This window comes from Babylonia areolata, chromosome 24, assembly GCF_041734735.1.
Source record: "Babylonia areolata isolate BAREFJ2019XMU chromosome 24, ASM4173473v1, whole genome shotgun sequence".
Lineage (NCBI taxonomy): Eukaryota > Metazoa > Mollusca > Gastropoda > Neogastropoda > Buccinidae > Babylonia > Babylonia areolata.
Genome location: NC_134899.1, coordinates 19,460,379 through 19,484,664, shown reverse-complemented (window position 1 = coordinate 19,484,664; position 24,286 = coordinate 19,460,379). Strand labels below are relative to the sequence as shown.

General features: G+C 36.7%; 2 protein-coding genes across 2 annotated transcripts in view; one reads left to right on the top strand and one right to left on the bottom strand.

Moving 5' to 3' along the window:
• LOC143298966 (syntaxin-binding protein 4-like) overlaps positions 1–1,026 on the bottom strand; it is a 32,954-nt gene extending 31,928 nt beyond the window's left edge. Inside the window, exon 1 of the mRNA XM_076612022.1 lies at positions 913–1,026. The gene's annotated coding sequence lies outside the window, so the exon portion shown is untranslated. The remainder of the gene's footprint in view (positions 1–912) is intronic.
• A 75-nt stretch (positions 1,027–1,101) lies between these two features.
• On the top strand, positions 1,102–22,467 carry LOC143298701 (ubiquitin-like protein 3). Its single transcript, XM_076611597.1, has 5 exons — positions 1,102–1,477; positions 12,604–12,712; positions 14,116–14,202; positions 16,988–17,065; positions 18,445–22,467. Exons 1-5 carry the CDS (start codon positions 1,448–1,450, stop codon positions 18,504–18,506), a joined length of 366 nt encoding a protein of 121 aa, XP_076467712.1. The 5' UTR covers positions 1,102–1,447; the 3' UTR covers positions 18,507–22,467.
• The last annotated feature ends 1,819 nt before the right edge of the window (positions 22,468–24,286 follow it).

The following is a 24,286-nucleotide window of genomic DNA, read 5'->3' as shown; positions in this document are numbered from 1 at the left end:
TGTAATAATAGATTTTGCCCACTGCAAAGAAAAAGTTCCACTTTGAAAAAAACTGTTGAATAAGACAGTTTGAAAATCTGTAACATCTGAATCAGCATTTTTTGTTGTTTGAGTCCGATACCACTTTGTAATATGTTTTGGCCATCACAACAACAACAACAATTCTTTTCTGTGATAATCTATTCTTTCACTTATACAGATTTTCTTTTTGTTCTTGCTAGTTTATGAACTTGCAGATTTTACACGTTATGATGCATATATATATATATATATATATATATATATATATATATATATGGATATATATATATATATAATTATATATATATATATATATATATATGTGTGTGTGTGTGTGTGTGTGTAAAAGCCTTTGTTTAATATACATGTGTGAAAATGAAAAGGTAATCCTTCATGCTTTTTGTTATACTTTTTCCTGAGAATTAAAAACAACTTTTATGTGATTAAATAATCAATAAACTAGCTTGAAATTGTATATATAAAAAAATGTTATTTTGTTCAATGCTAGCTACACAGCTATTTTGAGTGTGTGTATGCATGTACATGTATGTGTGCGCGTGTGTGTGTGTGTGTGTGTGTGTGTGTGTGTGTGTGTGTGTTACTGCACGACCGTCAGTGTCATGGCAGCAAAACAGAAAGCGAGAAAAACGATGAATGCGCTCGCATTTGCATGCGCGCGTACACACACACACACATACTCTCTCTCTCTCTCTCTCTCTCTCTCTCTCTCTCTCTCTCTCTCTCTCTCTCTCTCTCTCTTCTTTTCTAAACACAATGAATATGATGAATATCGACTGCTGAGGAATAAACAAACAAGACGATTCATGACTCCAATATAGGCATAGAAACATTTCTTCGTGTGACTTCTCATCACCATACTAAGGTTCTCACCTAATTTCAACTGTAACTCGTGTTACTCGTCAGAAGAACTGTAACGCTGGAAGTATTTTCAAATCATAAGTGGCATGTCCTCTTCTTTTCATTTCTGCTCACCGGAAGTTCAACAACACTGAGGAAGTTCCTATTTTCAACTGACGTCACGATCTCCCATGAAGCTTTGCCCATCGCCATAGCCTCTCAGGCTGATCAAGCAGTCATTATTTGCTGTTTTCAAGTTGATGACTTCGCTGAAAGGTTGCGCCTTCAACGGTTCTTACCAGTGAATCGCGGTCCATATTCCTTTGGTTTTAAACTTCTGTTATATTATTTATCATGGAACGCTTCAGCTGTGAAATCAAGCCCAGGAAAACATCGTAAGGCGTAGCCTCAGCTGACACAAGCAGACGGCAGTAAACAAGAACGTCGGGTTTTGTCTGTCAGGTGTTGGCACTTGCCATTTGACTTTGTTGACAGTATGCAGCATTGCTGACAGGTGTCCTGATAGTCGATCGTCACTTTGCTCGGTTCTGTCAAGTACCTGTGTAAAATGGCCAGTCGTCACATCCCTGGTGACAAGGTGATTATATGTGTGTATAAACCTTAAAATTTAGATAAGACGGAAGATGGAAAAATTAAAAACTGTGTGCCCTTGTCATGGGGAGATGGTAGTTGAGGGTGTAAGAATGTACAAGAATGTGTTAGATTTGTGTCCAGATTTTATGAAATTGCACACCATGGTCACATGTTCCACAGCATGAAGTGCCAACTGAACTATCCTGAGCTAGATTCCAGGGAGACAATCATGGTCACATCCCTCTTCCCATTCCCTTCCAACCACAGGACATTATACTATAATTATTGCTAAAATGTGAACCAGTATAATCGGGTTTAAGATTTTAAAAGAAAATATCAAACGTAAAAATGATTTCAGCCATGAATGGATTGTAACTGACAGGCCTGAGCAATGGCCACATTGATATTATTAGTAGAACAGTTTGACTCGGGGGGGACTAGAGCAAAATCTCTTGACCACATTGTCACCTGTATGTTGATGTCAGGAATTAGTGGCTTTCACTGAACTGACTGTCAAGATACGTCACCTGCTTGATGTGTTAAACAAAATTGACAAGCACACTAATTCAAGTGTGTTAAAAGTTTACAAACTGGAATGATCTTGACTGCTGAGTTTTATTGAATTTATTATAGCCATTACAGTCTAGAAGTGCCATTGATATGATGTAATGGTACTGTGTCCTGCATACAAAATGCTGAGCTTGTTGTCAGTGTCATTTTACAAGACAACTGGGTTTCTCACTTTTAGTTTCTGAGTAATTTCAGTAAACTATTGGAAAAACAATTTTTTATATGAAATTAATCTGACATTGTGTGAACAATGCTGCAAGTAACACATTTCATGTTATTTGAGCTGGCGTGGCTGATGATCTTTTATTTGTTGCCAAGTTCCTGAATGTTGATGGTAAACTTCCTTTGAAAAGTATATGTCACTCCATTCATGTACAGTTATAGCCTGCAATAGACTGATCTGAAGTCTTGTGCGAAGAACCAGTCCGGTCACTGAAGAGATATTTACAGTAAGCACTTGTATTCTAATTGTGGTTTGTAAAATGTAGATAGCTTAGTAGGTGGTGTTCTGTATATATATATATATATATATCTTGAATCAGAAAGGTTAGAACTTAACACCACAGAAGTGACTCAGCAGCAGTGCAGGGTCTCCTCTGATGCAGGCTCTGGTGCAAGCTAACAAACATCAGTAACTCCCTGTTGACTGCTGGCACTGGGCTTACAGCAGATGAACATGGGTGTGGCTGTGTAAGGGGACTTCGAATGAGTGACACATGGTAATACCTCTAAACTGTGTGGATGGTTTGACAGGTTAAAAAAAAAAAATCTTTCACATCACTAGCAGGGTGTTTCAGTAAGACAATTTGGCTTTTTGGTGAATTTATTTCATTGTAATTTTTTTTTTTTTTTTTTTTTTAATATACAAGATACCCGCCCCAAGTCTCCGAGAATATTGAAAATTGGAAGAATTAGATTTCATAGGTTTCATTAGATTTAGGACCCAGTGAAAGGGATGCATTTATTGCTTCCTCTTTAGTCTGTTTAGATGTGTATACATTCTATAGCCAGTAGGGAGATCTAACACTATTGTAACAGATAAAACCACATACTGAAATGCATTGTGTGTATATATATTGAAAGTAGTCGTAACTAGTAATTTTTATGGAATTTTTCTCAAGAGTCAGAATCAAAAGAATGTCATAAAATTGAAAAGCAACCTTTAGACACCAGGCTGAGAAGAGTAGGCCAATGCAGATTGGTCACTTCTTATATCAAGACAAGTAAATTTGCAGTCTGCCACACCCTGATATATAATATGGCTGTTGAAGACGTATATCAGTTTATCAGATATGAACATATGCATGACATGTATGATATAGTGTATAGTTATAGTGTTACAAATTACAGTTGACTTACTAAATAGTGGTTGAAAAATATTGATAGCCTTATTGTGGCTTTGTTTTTGTTTATTATGTAGCAAGAACTAAAACAGTAAAAGACTAGGAACATTTTATTTCTCCTCCGCTCACTCACCCATCATCCTACATTATCTCATTGGAGACCTCTTTTTGTTAAAGATAATTGAAAACACTAATTTACTTTAGTGATAGTTAATTTTGAGAATGTTTTCAAAAATGTACAGAGAACATGTTCACTATTGATTGACTTAGACAACTTTCATGGCAGTAGCAGAATAAGCATGCACTACACACATTTTCTTACCAGCTAAGCTTAGGTCAGGATAGCACACTGACTCATGATTTGGATTTGGGGCACATGTAGGTAGGATGTAGTGGTTATTTTGGGAATTTTAACAAATATTGCAAGTATGACACAATCGATGGTTTGTCACCTTTTTTTAGACAGTGACACTTTGCAGAACCACTTGTCAGCTTAGTGTGCTTACAAATGACACATAACAGGAAGTAATCGAATGACAGTCAGTTTCATTTGATTTTTTTCACAGTGTGTGGAAATGGAAGGGGGTTAGAACTTAGAAGTTTGGAGATGTTACTATTCTGCTCCACAGCTTAGAAGTTCATTACAGCTGTGCATGTCATACTGAAAATGGGTTTGCTTGAACTGGTTGTCATTGTTCATGTGAGGCCATTGATTTCTGTTTGTGGCCCAGCCCATGTTATGTGCTGATTGAGAAGACTGACAAGTACTGGAGTTTGTTGCCTGTTACACTACTGGCATTTGTTTTGTGTTTTGTTGTTTTTGATTGTAGTTTATTACAGTATTCTTTTTACATCAGTATGACCAGTAGGAAGCATCATATTCATAACAAAAACATTGATACATGTATATTATTTGTCTAATATTCTTTACAATTTATAGACTGAACTTTAGTTTAAACTATTGAAATAGTCAGTTTTGAAAGAATGAAATTTAAAATTATATTTTATGGCTTTGTCATTTCTTTCCACAACTCATGTGAGGGGGTAAAATTTCATTTGAAAAAAATAATAAAACAAAGAAAAACAAGGTGTTCAACATGCAAAGAGTATAATGGCATTGATCAAGTCTATATATATTAAAATTATATACTGTGCAATAAATACTAATGTAGTACTAGTAAATACAGTATGAGGAATTAGATGACTGCAAAACTTCAGTCATGGTATGATGGTAGGAAGAATCGGGAAAAATTAGATGACTGTTTTAGTGTTTACATCATTGCATGGAGTAACACTAACAGATCTGTGGATGCAAAGTGTGGACAATATTGGAATGTTATTGTATTAGAATAAACCAGGTACTAGAATATTTACAGAGTTAGTTTTATAGCAGTTACTTTTAGCATTCTTTACTTTAAATTAGAATGAAAATAGATGCATAATGATAATCATTTTTGTATTCCACATTAGAGACTAAAGAGAAAGTTCTGAACCAAACCAGAGGACATATGAGTAGCATACACAATACGTATAATGTCAGTTATGAAACATTCTCATTCTATCTTTCAGTGTGTAATCACTGAAAAAATGTTTTATATCAATTGTATGGGTTCACCATAAAATGTTGTAGGCCTTGGGGGGTGGGGGAGGGCATTAAAGAAAGTGACAGATGGGGTCTCTAAAGTCTTCTGCAGACTGTTCCTTGTGTGTGTTTCTGTGGGTGCTGGGGGGTGCACATAACTGCAGCTCAACTGTCAACACCACAGTGACAACAACACCAACACAACCATCAATACTGACCTCATGCAAAGACAAGGTGGTTAGTCAGGGAGGAAGGCAGGATGCTCAGAAGTGCGTAGGAAGGGGAGGGGTGGAAGTAGGGTGGGTAGAGTGGGTTGATTGCCTAGAGGAACTCATAATATTTGTATTTGTATTTCTCTTTTTTATCACAACAGATTTCTCTGTGTGAAATTCCGGCTGTTCTCCCCAGGGAGAGCACATCGCTACACTACAGTGCCACCCATTTTTTTGTATTTTTTCCTGCATGCAGTTTTATTTGTTTTTCCTAACGAAGTGGATTTTTCTACAGAATTTTGCCAGGAATAACCCGTTTGTTGCCGTGGGTTCTTTTACATGCGCTAAATTCATGCTGCACACAGGACCTCGGTTTATCGTCTCATCCGATTGACTATTGTCCAGACCACCACTCAAGGTCTAGTGGAGGGGAGAAAATATTGGTGGCTGATTCGTGATTTGAACCAACGCGCTCAGATTCTCCTGCTTCCAAGGCGGACGCATTACCTCTAGGCCATCACTCCACAAATATAGTCATTCACTCATTACAAACACTCCTCTAATATAGTCATTCACTCATTACAAACAGAATTATTATCATGATGGTGCATTGGGTATGAATGTATCATTGTATGAACGTAGACTGTAGAGAGTGGTTTGAGAGGAAGAAGGTCTGAACATCCACTTGGAGGTGGATGTAATATGGGGAAGAAGGAGAGTGTCTTAAGGGTGTAGAGGATGGGAGTGGCAAGCAAGTTCTTGATTCTCTCTCTGTCTGCATAATTATTTGTGGGCAACCACTGATTACCCCAGGAGTCCAAAGACTCATATATGTCGTACTTTTTTTTCTTTTTTTTTTTTTTTTTTTTAGTCAGGGGATGCTCCCCCACACCCTGCTCTGCAATGATACATCGTGAATTAGAGGGTCTGCCATGAAAAGGACAATGCTTGTCTTAAGGGCATATATTGACTTCCATGGATGAATACCAGAAAGCATGTTTGAGATGACCATTGTGTGTATAAAAACATCACCATCAATAAAACCAGCTCCAGCAATGTTCTTGCAAAGGCCCTCAGGGAGGGGGCAGTTCAAGCCAGAGCAGAGAGACTTGTCTGAAGGGACGTAGAAATTGATAGTGACATAGTGACAGTGTTTCATGTATGTGTCATTTATTAGGTTCTGTGCATCATGAGACATACTATAACACTATACATATATATCATATATCATTATATGATCTGTTACTTGTTGTTGTTTTAGGAATAGACCATAGATCTGCATTTCTGTTTGTGTCTCTTCTCTTTGCTTCCTCTTTCTTTGCATCAGCATCTTCCTCCTTTCATCTCACATCTCACTCACACACACACACACACACACACACACACACACGTTTTTAAAGATATATTTAGTGTTCAAGCAAACAAGACAGAAACCTGCAAAATTGGCATTACATTTACACTTACAGACATTGATATCAATTGGTGGTGGTGGTGGTGTGTGTGTGTTTCTGCATGCAGAAAAGATTCTTCCCATCCTATTTGATTGTACAGCTGATTCACAAACATAATTTTATTAATTAATTACCTTCTTTTGCCCAAGAGAATTTAATTAATTAGTTACCTTCTTTTGTACAGCTGATTCACAAACATAATTTTATTAATTAATTACCTTCTTTTGCCCAAGAGAATTTAATTAATTAGTTACCTTCTTTTGCCCAAGAGTTGACAAGTTTGATTAACTAAATAAGAAATAAGCATTAGTTTGTTCAGTACTCTACTGACGAATTAGTTGTTGATTTGTTTTTGTTTTGTTTTGTTTTTTAAAGGAAATAATCACTCTCATAGCTTCTGCATTCAAAACGGTAGCATAGGCACTTTTTACTCACTTGTGTAAACAATGTGAGTGTGTTATAACCCAGTGTTGGTTGTCTGTGTGTGTGTGTGTGTGTCTGTCCGTATATGTCTGTGTGTCCATGGTCAACTATATCATTGCCATTTTCTCTGGAAATACTTTGTCTGCCAGTACCCAAGTTGAAACTTGGATTAAAGATAGTAGGAAAAAAATCTACATAGTCATACCAATAATAGGTTGTAAGTCTTCCGAATTAAGCTGTTTTTCCAGATCATTAATAGTTTATTGTTGAGGCTCAGTCACAGACTGCTTACCATTTTCCTGGAACATAGGTTATGTTTGCTAAGATGGCGGCATGACATAGTTGTTGTTTTTTTGTTCGCATTTAAAAGAAAAGAAATACAAATTCATGACAGAACGCATACAGTGATACTAACTACGCCATCAACATGTTGACTGCATTTCAGTATTTTAAAGTGGACACTGAATTAACTAGAAGTGGAATGAACATAAAACTAAAACTTCAGTGAAAGAAAATTTTGAATCAACTGTTTCACGTTTCACTGAGTTTCGGTCAGCCTTGTCTAGACTGGTCTATGCAAATCTTGAGAAAACAGCCTACATATTGCAGTGTGCCTGAGGTGATGGCAACATCTCCTTTACCCCAAATTAAAATATTTTTTGAATAATGTAGATAAACAAAAAAAGTTGTTTTTTTTTCTTTTTTCTTTTTTTCCTTTTTTTTTCCTTTTTTTTTTTATATAATAAAAAGTTTCTGCCAACTGAGCCTGTTGAACACAACCTCTGCAAATATGGAGAAAGCGGATAAATTGCAGTGTGCTTGAGGTGATGGCAACGTCTCCTTTACCGCAGACTTTAAAGAATTTCTTAAAAGCCCATAATATGCCAAACTAACATGACTGAAAAGGCATTATCACCTTGAATACAGCAACCGAATTATCACACTTTAAAAAAAAAAGTGTTTAGATATTAATTTTTAAAGTCATTTGCAGATCCAGTTTTGCGCTGTGGTTAAGACTGTTAGAAATTGCCCGAACATGCTAGGTTTGAATCTGCTTTACCTTTTTTTTATATTTTTACCAGAAGCTTTTTGATATCAAACACCCCTGAAAATGGAGTATGGCTGCCTACATGACAGGGTAAAAACAGTCATACACATAAAAGCGTACTTGTGTACATCATCTACATGCATACGAGTGAACGTGGGAGGTGCAGCCTATGAACGAAGAAGAAGAATATCAAATACAGAACACATTTTAACGATTTTTTTTTTTTTTTTTTTTTTTTGATTCCATTTCAATTTGTATTTTTATTTATCGTTTTTTATGTGTGTATCAGAGTGAGTCTTGAAGGCCTTGCCTCTCTTGTTTGTTTTGTGTGTGTGTCTGTGTCTGTGTGTGCTGTACATGGACATTCTAGGTGGACACTGACATTTCCAGGGAGTGGCTTGAGTTGTCTATTTGTGCAGGCAGTAGCAGCAACATAATACTCCTCCATTTGCAGTTGGTGTCACTGTTAGTGGACTGTTCCAAGCAGTCTCCAGTCAGCACTAGCCAGGATTCAATTGTAGTATACTGTATTGATTACTCCACGGCTGGACACTAAGATGCTTTGCACTGACAGCAAGTCTGCTTGTTTTGTTGCTAGGCTGCATGACTGCAGGAACTCTGAGTCTGAGGATTGTTTTGTTTGTTTGGTGGGTTCTTTTTGTTTTGTTTTGTTTTTTGTTGTTGTTGTTCTTTTGTTGTTGTTGGTTTTTTCACTGAGTGACAGCTGTCTTTGTCATTCAGCTTTCTTTTCTTGCCTTGTAATAATACTAATAATATACAAGGTCTGCCCTATTGGATTGATATGGTATAAAATGTAATGATAATATGCACATGATATACACATTTTTATTGTACATTTTGAAAGTATTCTTCTTCTGTTAATAAGGCAGTTGGGATATTTGTTGTTTATTTGAAGGGGAAAAAATGTTTCAGTATTGAATTGTATTCATGCATGTAACCTATAATAGAAGTATAAATCGATTTTCATTTTAGAAAAAAAAAAAATCTTTGAAAATTAATAATTCTAACCCTTTTACTGCCAAGGGATGTTTTGGGTCACAGAAGGAAATAATTTTTTTAAGATTTCTGGTGCCATGCAAACTGCTAAAAGACAGTATATATGACCTATAGGGTAGGTATGGGTAATTGCGAACAGCGTGTAATTGCGAACGATTCGTACACTGCCCCACTTTGAAGCGTTCTTAACAGTTGCATTTTACAATTTAACGTCTGCTTTGACCTTTTTTTCCCAATGCCTTAATGAATATCCATTTATAAGAACCAGTCAAACATCAGCTATTTCTGGCTATTTCTGCAGTATTTCTTCGCTTTGGGCACCACTGCCGACCAAGATTACAAACGTACTCTCAAAATCCTAAAATCAAGGGAAACAAGTTACAGGACTTGAACTTTGACACAGTTTAGAATAGTTTTATTTGATCGGATGCACATTTGATTGATTGCGCATTACCAGTGCTGGGAGAATTTTTTTTCAAAACCATACCGGTGACAGATCAGAACGTCAGTTTTAACAGGAATCTGGAAAATATTGTCGTTTGCAATCAGACTATAGGATATTTTGACATGAGTCTATATCATATGCGAACGATGCTGTACAGTTACTGAGCACTCTCAAAGAGGCATGTTTGTGTGGGGTGTGTGTGTTTAAATGTTTGTGTGCGTGTGTGATCAAAACCAACAATACAAGTTATTACAACAGTCTGGTGCGATGTTCCAATAATATGTTATGTCTAATGAGTTAAAGACCTGCTTCTGTTTTAATTGTCTACATATACCAAAAGCCATCGTTCACAATTACACTTGCCCGTTCGCATTTACCCTCAGGCACCCTTGCTATTTCAAATGTTGAAAAGAAGGAGCAGACAAACATTTTCTGGTGTAACCAGTCTGAGAAAGCCTTCAAAAACAAAATAACTACGTTGACTGTCATACGACACATTATCTTTACAGTACACACCTTGAGTTGGTAGCTTCGACCTGATCATTCACAATTACCCATACCTACCCTGTTTTCAGCAAGAAAAGTGAACGCACTACCCAATTATGACTTTTACCTGAATTCAATGATTGGTGCAATGCGGACAGAAATTTCCATTCAGGGGCACTTTTTTTTGCACACCGGAAGGGGACAGAAATTCTGTCAAGTGGAATTCAGAAGGTTAAAATGTGTCATGTTCAACTTTAATATTTTGTCATTGAAATTCTTACCAGAAAGGAATCCTGGACATTATAAGTCCAGATATTTTGTTGTTCTATTAAGAAAATGCTAATATTTTTGGACTTGATGGTGACACTTGTTTCTTCATTTCTGACCAAGTCACCTGGTATGGCTTAGTTATGGTTCCTTATTAATTGTTTGTGACCAAATCAGTTTTGGCATCTTCCTATAAAAGTATCACCTGTATGCATGTCAAAATCATTGTCAGTGTATGTCACTGTGTGTCCACACTCAGAACATTGATCTATACAACAGACCATGTAAAGCCAAATGATGTGTTTTTGTTCAGTATGCTTAAGCTCAATTACTGCATGAGCATGCCATCACACACATGCAACACATTACCTTGTATGCCTCAAAGAACAATTTTCACAAAAAGATCTAATATCAGCCAACAACCAGCAGATAAGAGATGCATCTGTAAAAGAGTAATGCACTGCTGATCAAAATGCTGCAGTCCAAGTTCTGTTTATTCATGAAGAATTTTAACACGAAGTGATTTCAAGAGCAAACAAGAGAGGCAAGGCCTTCAAGACTCACTTGTGGTACACTTAAAAAAAAAGAAAAGAAATCTAATCGTTAAAATGTGTTCTGTATTTGTTACTATAAAGCTTCGCGTTTTTCTAACCAGATTCGAACCCAGCGTGTTCGGGTGAGAAGAAACTGCCTTATCTATTACACTATCGTGGCTCCTTAACTGACGTTCTAAAATTTAACATTTGAACATACTTTTTTAAAGGGCGATAAATCAATTGTGGTATTCGCAGTGAGAACGCTCTTTAAATCATATTATTCTGGTGTATCTTGGGCACTCAAAAAATCTTTAAGGGCAATAAAAAAAATTCTTTTTAATGGCTATCGCCACAATCACACTGCAACATTTAGCCATTTTCACTAGATCTAGATAGATGTACAAGTTTAGTTACACCTGCCGGGAATGTAGTACGACACGGTCGATAAATTTTTCTTTTTTGTTCATTCTAGTTTTATAGTTTTAAAGTTGATATGAAAATTGAGTATTTTGTTAAACTAATAACATGTAGAGCCAAGTACAAGTACTTCTAAACGTCGTAAGAAGTGAAAAGGACTTCATTTTGAGAAAAGTCAAGACTGGAAATTTTTCATTTCATCGTGATCAGTTCAAGGGTATTAACTCGCATGGTTTACAATTTTTAACTATGAATTCGACTGATTCTGTGGATATTTTTATGGCAGTTTGGGGCATAATGCAGTAAGTGATGAGGCGTTCACAAATCTTTCTCTGAATAAATATTTAACAGTCTCCTTCTCCAACTTTCCATCACATGTTATCGTGTATTGTCCATTGAATATAGGATTGAACGGGCAGGTCAACAACTTGAAATAAAATGGCGTCGTTCGCGAAGAATATGAGCACACGCTTTGAATGTGTATAAATATGTGTATGCAATTGATTTTTGTCCATGACCTTCAGGGCTCAGCCAACAGATCTGTAAAGTCCACTCATGGTATTGATTTTAGAATTTTCCGAAAAAGACCACTTGGGCAAATGAACATAGTGAGAGCCCTGCACACTGAGAGTAAAACACACAAGCTTTTTATGTATTGAATATAATTTCAAAATGTAATGTTTAAGATGAGAAAGATCATTTTAAAGCAAATTAAGTCCCCTAGTATTAATTAGAGTAATTTCCCTTTTTCATTATCTGCACAAAAACGTTTGCAAAATAAATAAAACTTCCATGCTTAGCAAAAGAAGTTCCTGTTTGAACAAAAAATGATAATAATGACTGCTCTTGTTGTTGTGTCAGAATATCAGATCAAAGTGCCAAGTTTAGAGAATACAAAAAATATAAATATAACAGTAAATGCAGTTTGCATATAATTAGGCTTCATATTTTATTTTTTTGTGCCCGTCCCAGAGGTGCAATATTGTTTTAAACAAGATGACTGGAAAGAACTGAATTTTTCCTATTTTTTATGCCTAATTTGGTGTCAACTGACGAAGTATTTGCAGAGAAAATGTCAATTCCAGTCATAATGATTTTTTTGACTCGCTTGTGTGAGTCTATGTTTTAACTCCGTGTTCGGTTGTCTGTGTGTCCGTGGTAAACTTTAACATTGACATTTTCAGCAGAAAACAAACAGATGATAATTTTTTTTCCATGATAACAAAAACAATGCTGATATGTTTGCAGATCAAAGAGCTTTATGTGTACAGCAGAAAGCAAACAGTTAGAAATTGTTTACGTGATAACAAAAACCATGCTGATATGTTTGCAGATCAATTTGCGGCTGATCCTGGTGAGTGGGAAGACCCATGAGTTTCTTTTCAGCCCCAGTGATTCAGCAGCAGAAATCACAGACCATGTCTTCAGTCACTGGCCTGAAGGTATTTCATAGCATGTGTTAGCGAGGGGTATTTCATTGTTGGAAATGCAGTGGTGCTTATGATACATGCACCATTGGCTGTTATCGGCATGATTATTTCATGAGTAATTTATGAGACTGATGGCTGGAATGCTTATAAATAACATCTTTCATTTTCCCCAAACTACTCTGCAATTTGATGAATCCAAATATCTGCCTCAGTGTATCATATCATGCTGTTGGATGATGGATATTAATTATTATGCAGTGCCTCTGCACACATACATACATCATCACTTGCTTGTTTTGTTGATTGAAATCATATTGCTCTCCAGTTGGAAAACTAGTGGTGTTCTGTCAGCTTCAGTTTCCTTGCCATCAGAAACTTTTACACTTGTTAAGTTCTTCCTTATTTCTGTCCTTTAATTTTTTGTGCCTCTTCAGCCTGAAACTTTATCTTTTTCTCTGGTCCCATGTTGACAGTGTTTTTCAGTTGTTGTTTGAATAGAGGACTTTTTTTTTTAAAAAGCTCTTATTTTCTTTCCATTTGTTTTTTGTTGTTTTGTCCGTCTGTCTTCTCCATTTAATTTTTTTGTTTTCTGATTTGTTCACTTCCTTTTGTCTTCTGTATTCTAACCCAGTCAACTGGGTGTTTAGTTTTTTTTTCTCTAAGTGATCTTTCTGAAGGGTGAACCCTGCCTCCCAACATTTTTTTTTTCTTTTTTTTTTTTTATTCTTTTTTTTTTTTTTAAAGCAAGTTCAGAGTTTACAGGTTTGTTTTTTTTGTTGTTGTTGTTGGTTTCTAATTTATTGATCTCATTTTTTCTCTGTGCCTTCCTCTCTCTCTCTCTCTCTCTCTCTCTCTCTCTCTCTCTCTCTCTCTTTCACCCTCTTTCTCAGTGAAAATGAAATACAGTAATGTTGAACTTGAATTGCCTTTCAGTTCATTTGCAAATTATTGTGGGTGTATGAATTTCTTTAAAATAACTTCATTGAATGATTGTAATTCTCCAGTGTTTTCTCTTATATTGTCACAACCAACTATTTTTCCATTGTGAGCAGAAGGTTTGTGTGTGTGTGTGTGTGTGTCTGTGTGTGTTTGTGTGTGTTCTTGAATATATATATATATATATATATATATATATATATATATATATATATATCACTATTTTTTTATGAAAATCACAAAATGTGGTGTTTTGTTTTGAGCTGTCCTAAAAGATGTTACTTTGCACTGCTCACTGGTATTTTTTCCAGGACAGATAATTTCTAGGAGCTAAGCATAACTTACCTAAGAACAGCTGAACCTTGGCATGGTTTGGATTAGTTTAGCCAGTACCATTTGAAAACATGAGAACCACTTGTATAGTTTTCCTCTACTCTGACCATTTTTTTTTTTTTCCTTTGTTTCTGCTTCCTGTGTAGAATGGTCAGATGAACAGCTCCCGTCGACCAACATTCTTCGTCTTATCTATCAGGGTCGCTTCTTGCATGGAAATGTCACCTTAGCAGGTAAGTCGGTCAGCACTCTACATGGCTTGATTTTATTTGAAATTAAAAGAACATATATATGTGATGTATATTTGTTTCAGTTCAGAGAAGAACAAAAATTCCTGACAAAATAGCGGAATAGTGATTTGATAATCTGTATAGATACTTGCACATTTCATTCAGTAATGTTGTTCCACAGCATTTTTTCTGTGAACATTGGGTTCAGCCAGATGCTGAGCATTTTCTGTGGAGGTTGGAGACAGAAGTGATAGTCACCTTTCTGTTGGTAATTAATTTGAAGGTGGATTTCCTTGGCGTGGTGTCTTGTGACTGACTGTATTTACTAATTACTTGAATCTCTCTCTGTCTTTGTTACTGTGTCTGTCTCTTTCTCTCTGTGACTACCTCTTTCTCTTTCTCCCTCACTCTTCCCCTCCTCACACAAAGTCTTGGTTGGTCTCTCACTTTCTCTCAGCCAAATGTACAGCCAGCCTGTATCAGTGTATGTGTTAGTGAATTGATTTGGGAATTACATTATATGTTAATTAGAGAATGACATTAGATATTATTAGACCTGTGTGGTGTGTGTTTATGTCTCTGTGTATGTTATTGTTGTGTCTTCATTATTTCCATTTTCTTGCTTTACATATTTAGTCATTTCCATTGTTTTGTCCATTTCTTTGTCTGTTTATTTGTTTGTTGTTACAGTTACTTTTTTCTGATTTCTTTAGGTCACATATGAATTTAAACATACCATGAATTTCCTAAATAGCACTTTGTCAGTTTAGCTACAACCAAAACAAAAGACACTAACTTCGCCAATTCAGCAATGTCCAAAAGATTTTGTTCTCCTTCCTCCCCCCTCTCTCTCTGTCTCTCATACCAGTTCCGAAACTCTTTGTTACGAATGTCAAAAGTGTCACACAAGGGTCTTGACCTCTTCTCTTGCATGTTATGAAAGATTACTCTTTTTCTAGTCTTGTGGTGAAGAGCCTGCCTGTCAGAATACCATTGTTGGCAAGCAGTGGCCCAGCCAGGGGTCATGTCCAGTGTGGCCAGACAAATCAATACCATGAGAGAGAAGTGGTAATGTCTGCAGGCACTGAGGCAGGCAGTCAGGCAGATGGCTGTGTGTGACAGGCTGACAGGCACTTTGGTCTTTTGTGCTCCTGATAGGTGTTCATGTCTGAGAGTCAAGCCTCATTTAATGAGGCCTTATGAACATACATGTATATATACATATGTCTCTCTCTCTCTTTTTTTCCTTTATTATTTTTTTATAAAGAGAGAGATTACTGTATTGACAATCAGATATTGTTGAACAGAGATGGTAGATAATATTGCTCAAAAAGGTTGTTAACCTACCATACTGTTTTGGGGTATCCTTCAGCATTTATCATTTTATGCCTATAGTGTGTTCTTTTATTTGCTGTTTGTCTCTCTCTCTCTCTCTCTCTCTCTCTCTCTCTCTCTGTCTCTGTCTGTCCTCCCCTACCTTGTCTCTGAGATCACTGTGAGTGTGTGTGGGTGTGTCTTTCTCATACTGCCCCGGGCAAGACGGGTTATCTTTTCACTGTTAGCCGCGCGGAATTGGCCAAGCAGAGCAAACCGATTGGCCTAGTTTGCATCAGTTTGACATGGTACAGTATATGACACCAAACATGGAGTATAATACAAACTCCTCCTTTTTGTCTTGAACACGTCTGATTATTTTCTTTCTTGTAAATTTTCCTTGTTTTCTTGAATGATACTTGACATCAAGATATCTGTAGAGTATTTAGAACATATTTACCAAGTATGGAAGTTTAAAAAACAAAACAAGGTTGCGATACTGATCAGTAACCTCACTGTGCCCTCCACCCCACACTTATATCCCCTAACCCTCCCGGCAGGGTCAGTGTCCAGCAGTAGGACACGAGAAGAAATCAATAGTATGAGAGAGTATGAGAGAAAGAGTTACTTTCTCATCTGTAGCATTTTTAGTAATGCATGCTTTGTGAGAGAGAGGGAGAAATTACTAATGTCTGCAGTCAGATGGTTCAAAGTTCAGCATTGCTGCTTAGGTTGCCCATCAGTAAATCGCCTTAGAATGGTCATTTACTCTGATTGATAGGCCTCTTATGGGTTTTTCTTCAGTCAAAAGCTCTTAAAGATATTATACTGTGGATGGGTCATCTTTCGGTCAAGTCTGTGTGAAATGTTAGTGATAAATTAATGTTATGCATTGTGTTTCAGTCTGTACTTCTCTATAAGTTATAATGGTCATTGCTTCCAAAGCTTTTTTTTGGGGTGGGGGGAGTGTTTCCTTCTTCAAGAATTATCCCCTGTTCTGTGTGATGTGACGAAAATCATGAAGAATTTTAAAACCTGATAACTAGATCAGTTGTATTGTAAGCATTGTGTTTAAGACTAAAACAGTGTGTTTGTTTTGTTTTTTTTTCTTGTACTTCAAAGTCTAATCACAGATGGGCTCAACACTTGATGAAGTAAATCAGTATCTTCATTCGCTTGCTCTCACTGTGTCAGTCTGTGTCACACTCTTCTCTCCCACCAGTTTTATTTTCTTCCTATCTTGTTCTTCCTCACTGCCTGTTTCTCTTATTTATGCTGTCTTTCTTTCGCTCTTAATTCTTTTCTCTTGGGTCCATCCCTCTATCCATCTGTTCCAGTTTGGGTCTCTGTTTTCACTGTCTTCCTCTCTCTCACTTCCCTCTCTGTGTCTGTATCCCCCTCTCTCCCTCTCTCTCTGTCTGATGAATTGTTCTCTCTGTTGTTGTTTTTTAATGCTTGTTTTTCTCTCTTGCAGCATTGCAGTTGCCCACAGGAAAAACAACAGTCATGCACTTAGTATCACGGGAAAACTTACCAGAACCCAATAATCAAGGTGAGGCCATTTTCTCTTGTCTGTGCTGCCGTCTCTGATTTCCTGTGCTCACACTTCAGCCGTGAGCCACACAATGGAGCACAAAGATAACAAGTTTTCCTTATTGTTTGTTTAAGTTTTTATCATTGTTTACATAAAACATGCATCTTGTATGACTGTATAAGTGACGTCATAAATATCTGTATAGAGAGATAGATGTAGTATATACAGTGATGGATGGTGTGAAAGCACCTAAGGAAGGGGTTTTTTTTTTCTGTAATATTATCCCTTTTGTGTCCATAGCACCCCCTAATAACATGGATGTGTTCAACTGTTTTTATTAGTCATGCTGTGTTCTGAACTGCACGTTACATGTTCCACAATATTTAGAAATAAAACTCTTTGTTTGGTATATAAAAAGTTTTTTCACACACAGGATCTTGTAATTAATTTCAGCTGTAGGTTTATTTTCCTGTCATTCATTTGCTGATTTTTCTTTTCTTTTCTTTATTTTTGAATGCATCTTTTAAAAAAAAAAAAAGGTTGATTGAATGAATATACAAATGTGTACCTGCATACTGAATTCAGAAGGGAATTTTTTTAGTAAGTTCTTTTACTGTTGCATGCATTGTGTTGCAGTATATACTGTTTTCATTAAAAAAAAAAAAAAATGCTCATACATATGTGCACACACACATCATCCATCAGAACCTCAGTGCTGTTTTGTGTTTGGTATATGATAAAAGGATTTTTTTTTAATCAACTGGTTGAAATGCATACAAATGTGCACATGTATATTTACTATTTAGAGAGTTTTCATGCATGTGTACATTTACTGTTTCAGACCACACTCTCTGTATGCAAGATAAAAAAAATATGTGTACATGAGTGTGGACACACACTCCAACACTGTCAGTCTGAGCCTTCCTCTTCCCACCTCTTCTTTTTATATATGGACAACTATGTGGAACTTTCTATTTAATTTACTGTTTTGCTTTTTGTGCCTTGCCGTCAGTCCTCTGTCTGCTTGTCTCAATAGTCTGTCTCTAGTTTATGAATTTTTTTTTTCTATTTCTTGTCTTAGTGGTGTGAATCAAGTAAAAGACAATAATATGAAAAAATGACAATAATGATAAAACAAAAAAGATAGAAAAAAGAGATAACCTATATTAGTACATGAAGCAAAAGGAACAGTGAGGCAAGGAGAAAGTATGAAACAGCTATTGAAAGGTACACAACTCAAAGTCAAGTCAAAGACTTGAAGTTGTGTACTTTTTAATTGAAGAGTTACTTCCCTATATTTTATGATGTATGATTATAGTTATACGAGGAAGGGGGAGGAGGAGGAATCTTCACATATTTCACATCTGTGGTTTGTTTGTGTTTCTTGTACTCTGCAGGGCAGTTGAAGAAGGACAAGAGCGGAGAGACAGGCTGCAACAACTGTTGTGTGGTTCTCTAGTGGAGTACCAACCAAAGAAGACTATGTGTGGTGATATCATGGTGCAGCCCAGTGGGGCAGGGAGAAGAGGGTGTGTACATAGGTTTCGCTCATACGCTCTGAACAGGACTCTGTGGGCTGCTGACCAGACCAAGGTGGAGAACAAGAAACGTGCTGCCTTGGGGGGCAACAAAAAAACTGGCTTCACTTCTCTTTTCCTTTGGAGTATGCTTGTTGGAGGAAAAAGCTCATGGGCGTGGTCGCGAACGAACACAAAGATGGCACAAATGCACTCTTGGGAACTCGTGCTTGCTTACACGAACACACAAAAGCACACACATGCAATCACACACACACACAAACACACGTGAGCACACACTTTCATCATGTGCTGCCTTGGTGAAAAAAGAAATATGTCACTTTGCTGTTCCTTCGAAGCATTGAATAAACTGATGGGAGTCCCCCTTTTTTTTTCTTTTTTTTTTTCTTTTTTTTTATGTCCTGTAAGGTGTGATAATTTATGCAGGATGGAGTTTCACGGTTCTTTCTTAGGTTCAGCTTTGAACTATCCATGAGCTTGCTCAAAAGAGCTTGCTCTGTTACATTTCTAAGCCGCAATATATATCACACTGACTGATGATTGCGATAAATGTTTCAAGAATGTAAATATTGTTTTTCATGAGTAAATATTTAAGGGAAAAATTGCGTGTTTGGGGGATGGGGGTTGTGAGAGTTTGACAGGGAGGTTAGATAAAGTGCAAGATCTGGGTCCCCCCCCCCTCCTGTCTTCTTCTCTAACACTACCCCTCCTCCTCCCCTCTCACATTTCAATAAACCTTTAATCATGAAAGTGTCAGATAAGAACAGTATCTTGCAGATGGTTCCAAATTGATTTTTTTTTTTTTTTTTTTTTTTTTTTTTAGTGATCTTTTTCCTCCAAGGATGCATACTGTCATGCTGTTGATCCCAGTGGCATTTTGGTTCACCAGAACATGCACGTCTCGAAAGACAACGGAGCCTGTTGTTTAGCTTGTAAGCCTGAGCAGGACTTGAAACATTATGTACGTGTGCTGTGCGAAAAGAAAAGAGCAAATGCATTGATTTGTATATAATGTATGAGTATGTTTGTGTGTGTATTTGTGGATTTGGATGAAGTTTAATTGAAGGTAACTTTTCCCAGTCTGATTTCAGTTCTTTTCTTTCAGGCATTTTTTAAGGTGTCGGCAAATACATTCATTGTTATTGCAACATTCTTGTTTCGCAATAATTTTTCTTATTTACAATGGTATTTAAAGATGAGTACTTGATACCAAATTTATCCTGCTTTTTAGCTGCCTATGTATATTTTATATCTCCCTCCCCCCCCCTTCTATATCCCCACCACCCTCTTTCTAGATTTCTGCTCGTTTTTATTTTGGTGAAGTGCGGTGGCCATTGTGATTTTAAATCTAGTTAAGTAGTTTGTAAAGCTGCACAGTTTTCTGAGCGTTGGTTTTACAAGGCTTCATGGATTCAACAAATGTAGTTCATTTGGAAATTATCTGTGAAAAAGAAAAAGAGGTGATACCTTGAAGAACAACAGGAAAAAAATAAAAAAGGTAAGAGAGGTTGGAGGCATCATTTTCACAAGCTGAAAGCATCACATGATGTGTGTATTCACGGTGCAGTGCATGAACCTCAAATTGTGTGGACAACTGAGTTCAGACCAGAATGTCCCTGGGACCACCGTTTACGTAATATATCATTGAAGTGCAAGGACCATATCATCAGTGCCACGCCACCCAGACCCACAACAAACACACTTTTCTTCTTCACATGGACAGTGGAACATCTTCAGGCTTTCATGGTTCTTCTGCCTTGTGTTTGTGTTGGCCCCATGACCAGAGGTCGTGGGGAAGGTGACCGGTCAGAGTTTCCTTTTGGAGTCGTCACTACAGTGAGCCACAACCTGCTTGTGGAAAGAACACTGCTTTATTTTGTTGTTGGGAGAGCATGGTGAATGGTTGGAAAATGGATTGGTGTGAGAAAGCTTGGCCTTTCTTCTTTTCTTTTTTTTTTTTTTTAACATTTTAAATTAAAAGTCCAGTTCTCTCAAATCTCATGTTCAACAAAGTGTTCTTTCTTGTATGCAACTGTTTCTGTTGTTTTTTTCTCATTCATAGCATCTGTTATTAATATTAGTCTCTCCTGGCTGTCTCTTGCATTGTGTTGTTCTGATCATTCATTTGTTGATTTTAATGTAAGCATTGCTTTGGATTATTATTCTTTCAAAGGACATTGACCAAGTGAAACATTGTGAGAGAAAGAGTGAGACAGAGCGAGAGACATGTGTGCTGCAAGGTGAATCTACGCAGCGTCAGGTTGTTCCATGTGTTTTTTAAAAACTGTGTTACATTTATCATCATATATATATACACATATATATGTCACTGTGTTTTTTGTTCTTTTTTTTCTGTTACGATGTTTTAAACCCTCATTGTGAGTTTATGTAATGATTTGCTTAAGTTTTTCTCTGTTTGAGGTGACTGCGTTCTGTTGTCTTCCCCGCGTCAGAAGATCCAGTATAGTTGCTTTAATCTGCCTTTGCATTATCCCATGCTTGTTTTACCAGAATTATTTCTGTTGTCAGAAATATCAGACTGTTCTGTTTTCAAAGGTAGGTTTAGAAATTTTAGAAAGAAAAGAAATATGTATAGTAGTTCTCTCTCCTAATAGACAGCTGTGCTTTAGTTTTGAAAAGTAGTGATAGAAACATAATGATATAATGATAGATTTGATAAGATACAGTTCATGATAATGATATTTAGAATAATCATAAAGTAATAAAGAGTTTAAGAACAGAAGCAATGCCCAAATGGTGGCACTCAAATCAGACCATCAGGATGTGTATACATTACATGTCTGAAAAGCCAACATTCATGATTTTCATCATACTGCAAACAACAGTCACAGGGCCTTTAGTCCAGCACCTTATTATCTTTGTGCTGTTTGTGTGGCACAATGGTCACCATCCTTAGCAGTACATCTAGCAAAGACTGAACGTTCCTGCAATGATTTTTTTTTTTTTTTTTTTTTTTTTTTTTTTTTTTTAGAGTAGGATTGGAGAAAAGCAGAATGCCACCCAGACATAATTTAAAATGTTTGAAAGGCTTTATTTGTTTTGGGTTTTTTTAGGGGTGGGTGGGGGAGAGGTAGAGGGGGGCAAGGGGTTAAAACTTGTGTTGGACCATGTTAACGTGATCAGAATATATATGAGAATGTGATTGTTGATAGATTGAAAAACAGTTTGGTTTTTGCAATGTTAAGAGTTTCAGTGCGGAATGGCCAACACTACAGTCTGTCATGATGGTCAGCAGACCTGGCACTGTGCTGTATCCCACCTTTTGCACGGGCAGTTAAGAAAAGTGTAATGTAGTGGTTAGCACACCCATTTTCCTTCACCTTGGTTCAAACACACTTTTTTTTTTTCTTTTTCTTTTTCTTTTTTTCTTTTTTTTTTATAGTTGCTAAATCTAAACCTTTCTGTTGTGTTGATAGCTGTGAAGTGATTGTGTATGTGTTTGTATTTGTGATCAGCTGAAGGAAACAATAAACTCATACAGAAAGATGTACATCTTCATTTTTTTTCTTGAGTGTTTTTGTTGTTTGTTTTGTTTTTTGTTTTGTTTTTTAAAGTTGGGGGTATGGTTAATTTACGCATTACATTTATCCAAGAGAAGACATGCTTTTGGAAGGTGAAGGGGATGAGGGTGGTGTGTTTTTAGGAGCTCCTATTTCAACACAGCTTCACAATTTCTGCTTAACTTCATATGTGATCATTGGAAATGAGATTGTTGTCACTCCTATGAGGAAAAACTGGCAGCAACATCCCTGAAGTCGCAGCCCTGAAATTTCTATCCATTCTTTGCCAATAACATGGCATTAACTTTCGATCATTTAGGTAGATAAGGCATGATTTATCTGTTTTGACTTGTATCAAATGAACAAGATACAAAACATTTATATTGTGAATATGAGGTTGGTTTTACATTTGTTTGGGAGAAAGGGGTTTGGACGGGTTGGTTCTTTGGGTGCGTGGGTGTTTTTTTGTTTTTTTTTAATTAAGTGGAGACTGTGATTTGAAGCCATTAAGTATTAAGTACCTTTCTGAATAAGTGCATGCACTCTCTTCTCTTTGTCTTTTTGTTTGTTTTTTTTTTAATCTGAGCCTTCCGTTTATGTGGAACTCTTGTTAGTGTGTCTGGGTCTTGCCAAGACTTGTGATTTAAACCTTTTGTTTTCTTTCATTTCAGAGGCTTTTTCTTTGGATTTTTTTTCACCCCACAATTTCATTCTTTGCTCTCTTTCTGTCTGCCCCCCTCTCTCTCTCTCTCTCTCTCTCTCCCCCCCCCCCCCCCCCCCCCCACCCCCCCACCCCCGCTCCCACATGCACATTCACAAGAACCACTTACGTTCATACACTAAGCTATATCTACAAATACACTGCGTGCAAGTAACATTACACTCACAAAGTGCACATATTAAATTCAGCTCCTGAATTTTGTTTCTTTAATTATGATTGAACAAATCCATTTCTGTGTGGCCTAAATTCCATTTTATTATATGGCCTGAACAATAACTGAGAAGGAAGAAAATCAAAATGGTATATGATTACATTTGTTTCATGAACTGTCAAAACACTACAGTATGTGATTTGATATCTGAAGTGCCATTTGAATGGTTTGAATGACCATTTCAGTTTGTGAGGTGACCGGATATATTTTACTTAAAAATGTAATTGTCTTCTTTCTTTTCTCTTTTCTATGTCCAGTCTTAGAATCACTGATTTGGAGAGCATCTAAATTACATATATGTATTTCTTAAGATAACAAAATAAGCTATTCTTCTGCATATGTTTTAAGCCTCACAGCCATATGGTCAGTGAATTCATATTCAGCGTCTAGGAATCGGCATAGGAAGGTGGGGACCAGTCCTATCCTTCATTATTGAACCTTCCCTGAACCACCAAAGTCAGAAACCCATTCACTTCTGGGTGGAGTGAGGAAAAATTGGTGTAAAGTACCTTTCCTAAGGACATAAGCTGAAACGGGTGTGGAACTCTGACCACTGGTGAACACTGGATCAGAAGGCCAATGCCTGATCCTGAAGAAAATGAATCGAGACATTTGTTGAATACTTCTGTTTTTTTCTTCTTCTTTTTTGTGGGGTGGTGGTGGTTGATAATCAGAAACGACCAAATAAATATGTTGCATGATATAGAAGTAGTGAAGTATCTATCCATTTTTTAAGCATCTCACATACATTATTTAGATTTTCTTTGTATGTAAACTTGGATGATGAGAGACAGCTGGCATATATTCTGATTTAGCCATATATTCTCACATAATCAGGAATTTCTGTCACTGTAAGTGTGCCCATGATCCACAAAATATGTGCACTGAATAAATATCTTGAGTAACTGAAGTTTATTCCCTGTGGTGATGGAGTTAGAACAAATGCATACACTAATGAAGACAACTGCCATCCTGAATGCTTTGAAGACCAAGTGATTTTAGTTGCAATATTCTGAATAAGAAACCATGACATTGCATTTCAGTATTTACTGATCAAAGTGCTACTTAAAAAGAAAAATATATGATTTCAGTACTGTTCAGCTCTGCTGGTCAGTTTTGAGGTTGGGCTGGTTTGAGAGTGATACTGTTTAACAAAGTTATTATACTGATCACCTGAAAAGTTGATGTGATGTGTCAGACTGAATCAAAAAAGTTCCTGCTTTCTTAGCATCATATGAAGGTAAAACA

Bases quoted from the DNA above. Each gene is read 5' to 3' on its own strand.
- LOC143298701 (XM_076611597.1), top strand. From the start codon at position 1,448: ATGGCCAGTCGTCACATCCCTGGTGACAAG. The intron at 14,203-16,987 runs GTAAGTCGGTCA...TCTCTCTTGCAG, and splicing joins TGGAAATGTCACCTTAGCAG to CATTGCAGTTGCCCACAGGA. The intron at 17,066-18,444 runs GTGAGGCCATTT...TGTACTCTGCAG, and splicing joins ACCAGAACCCAATAATCAAG to GGCAGTTGAAGAAGGACAAG.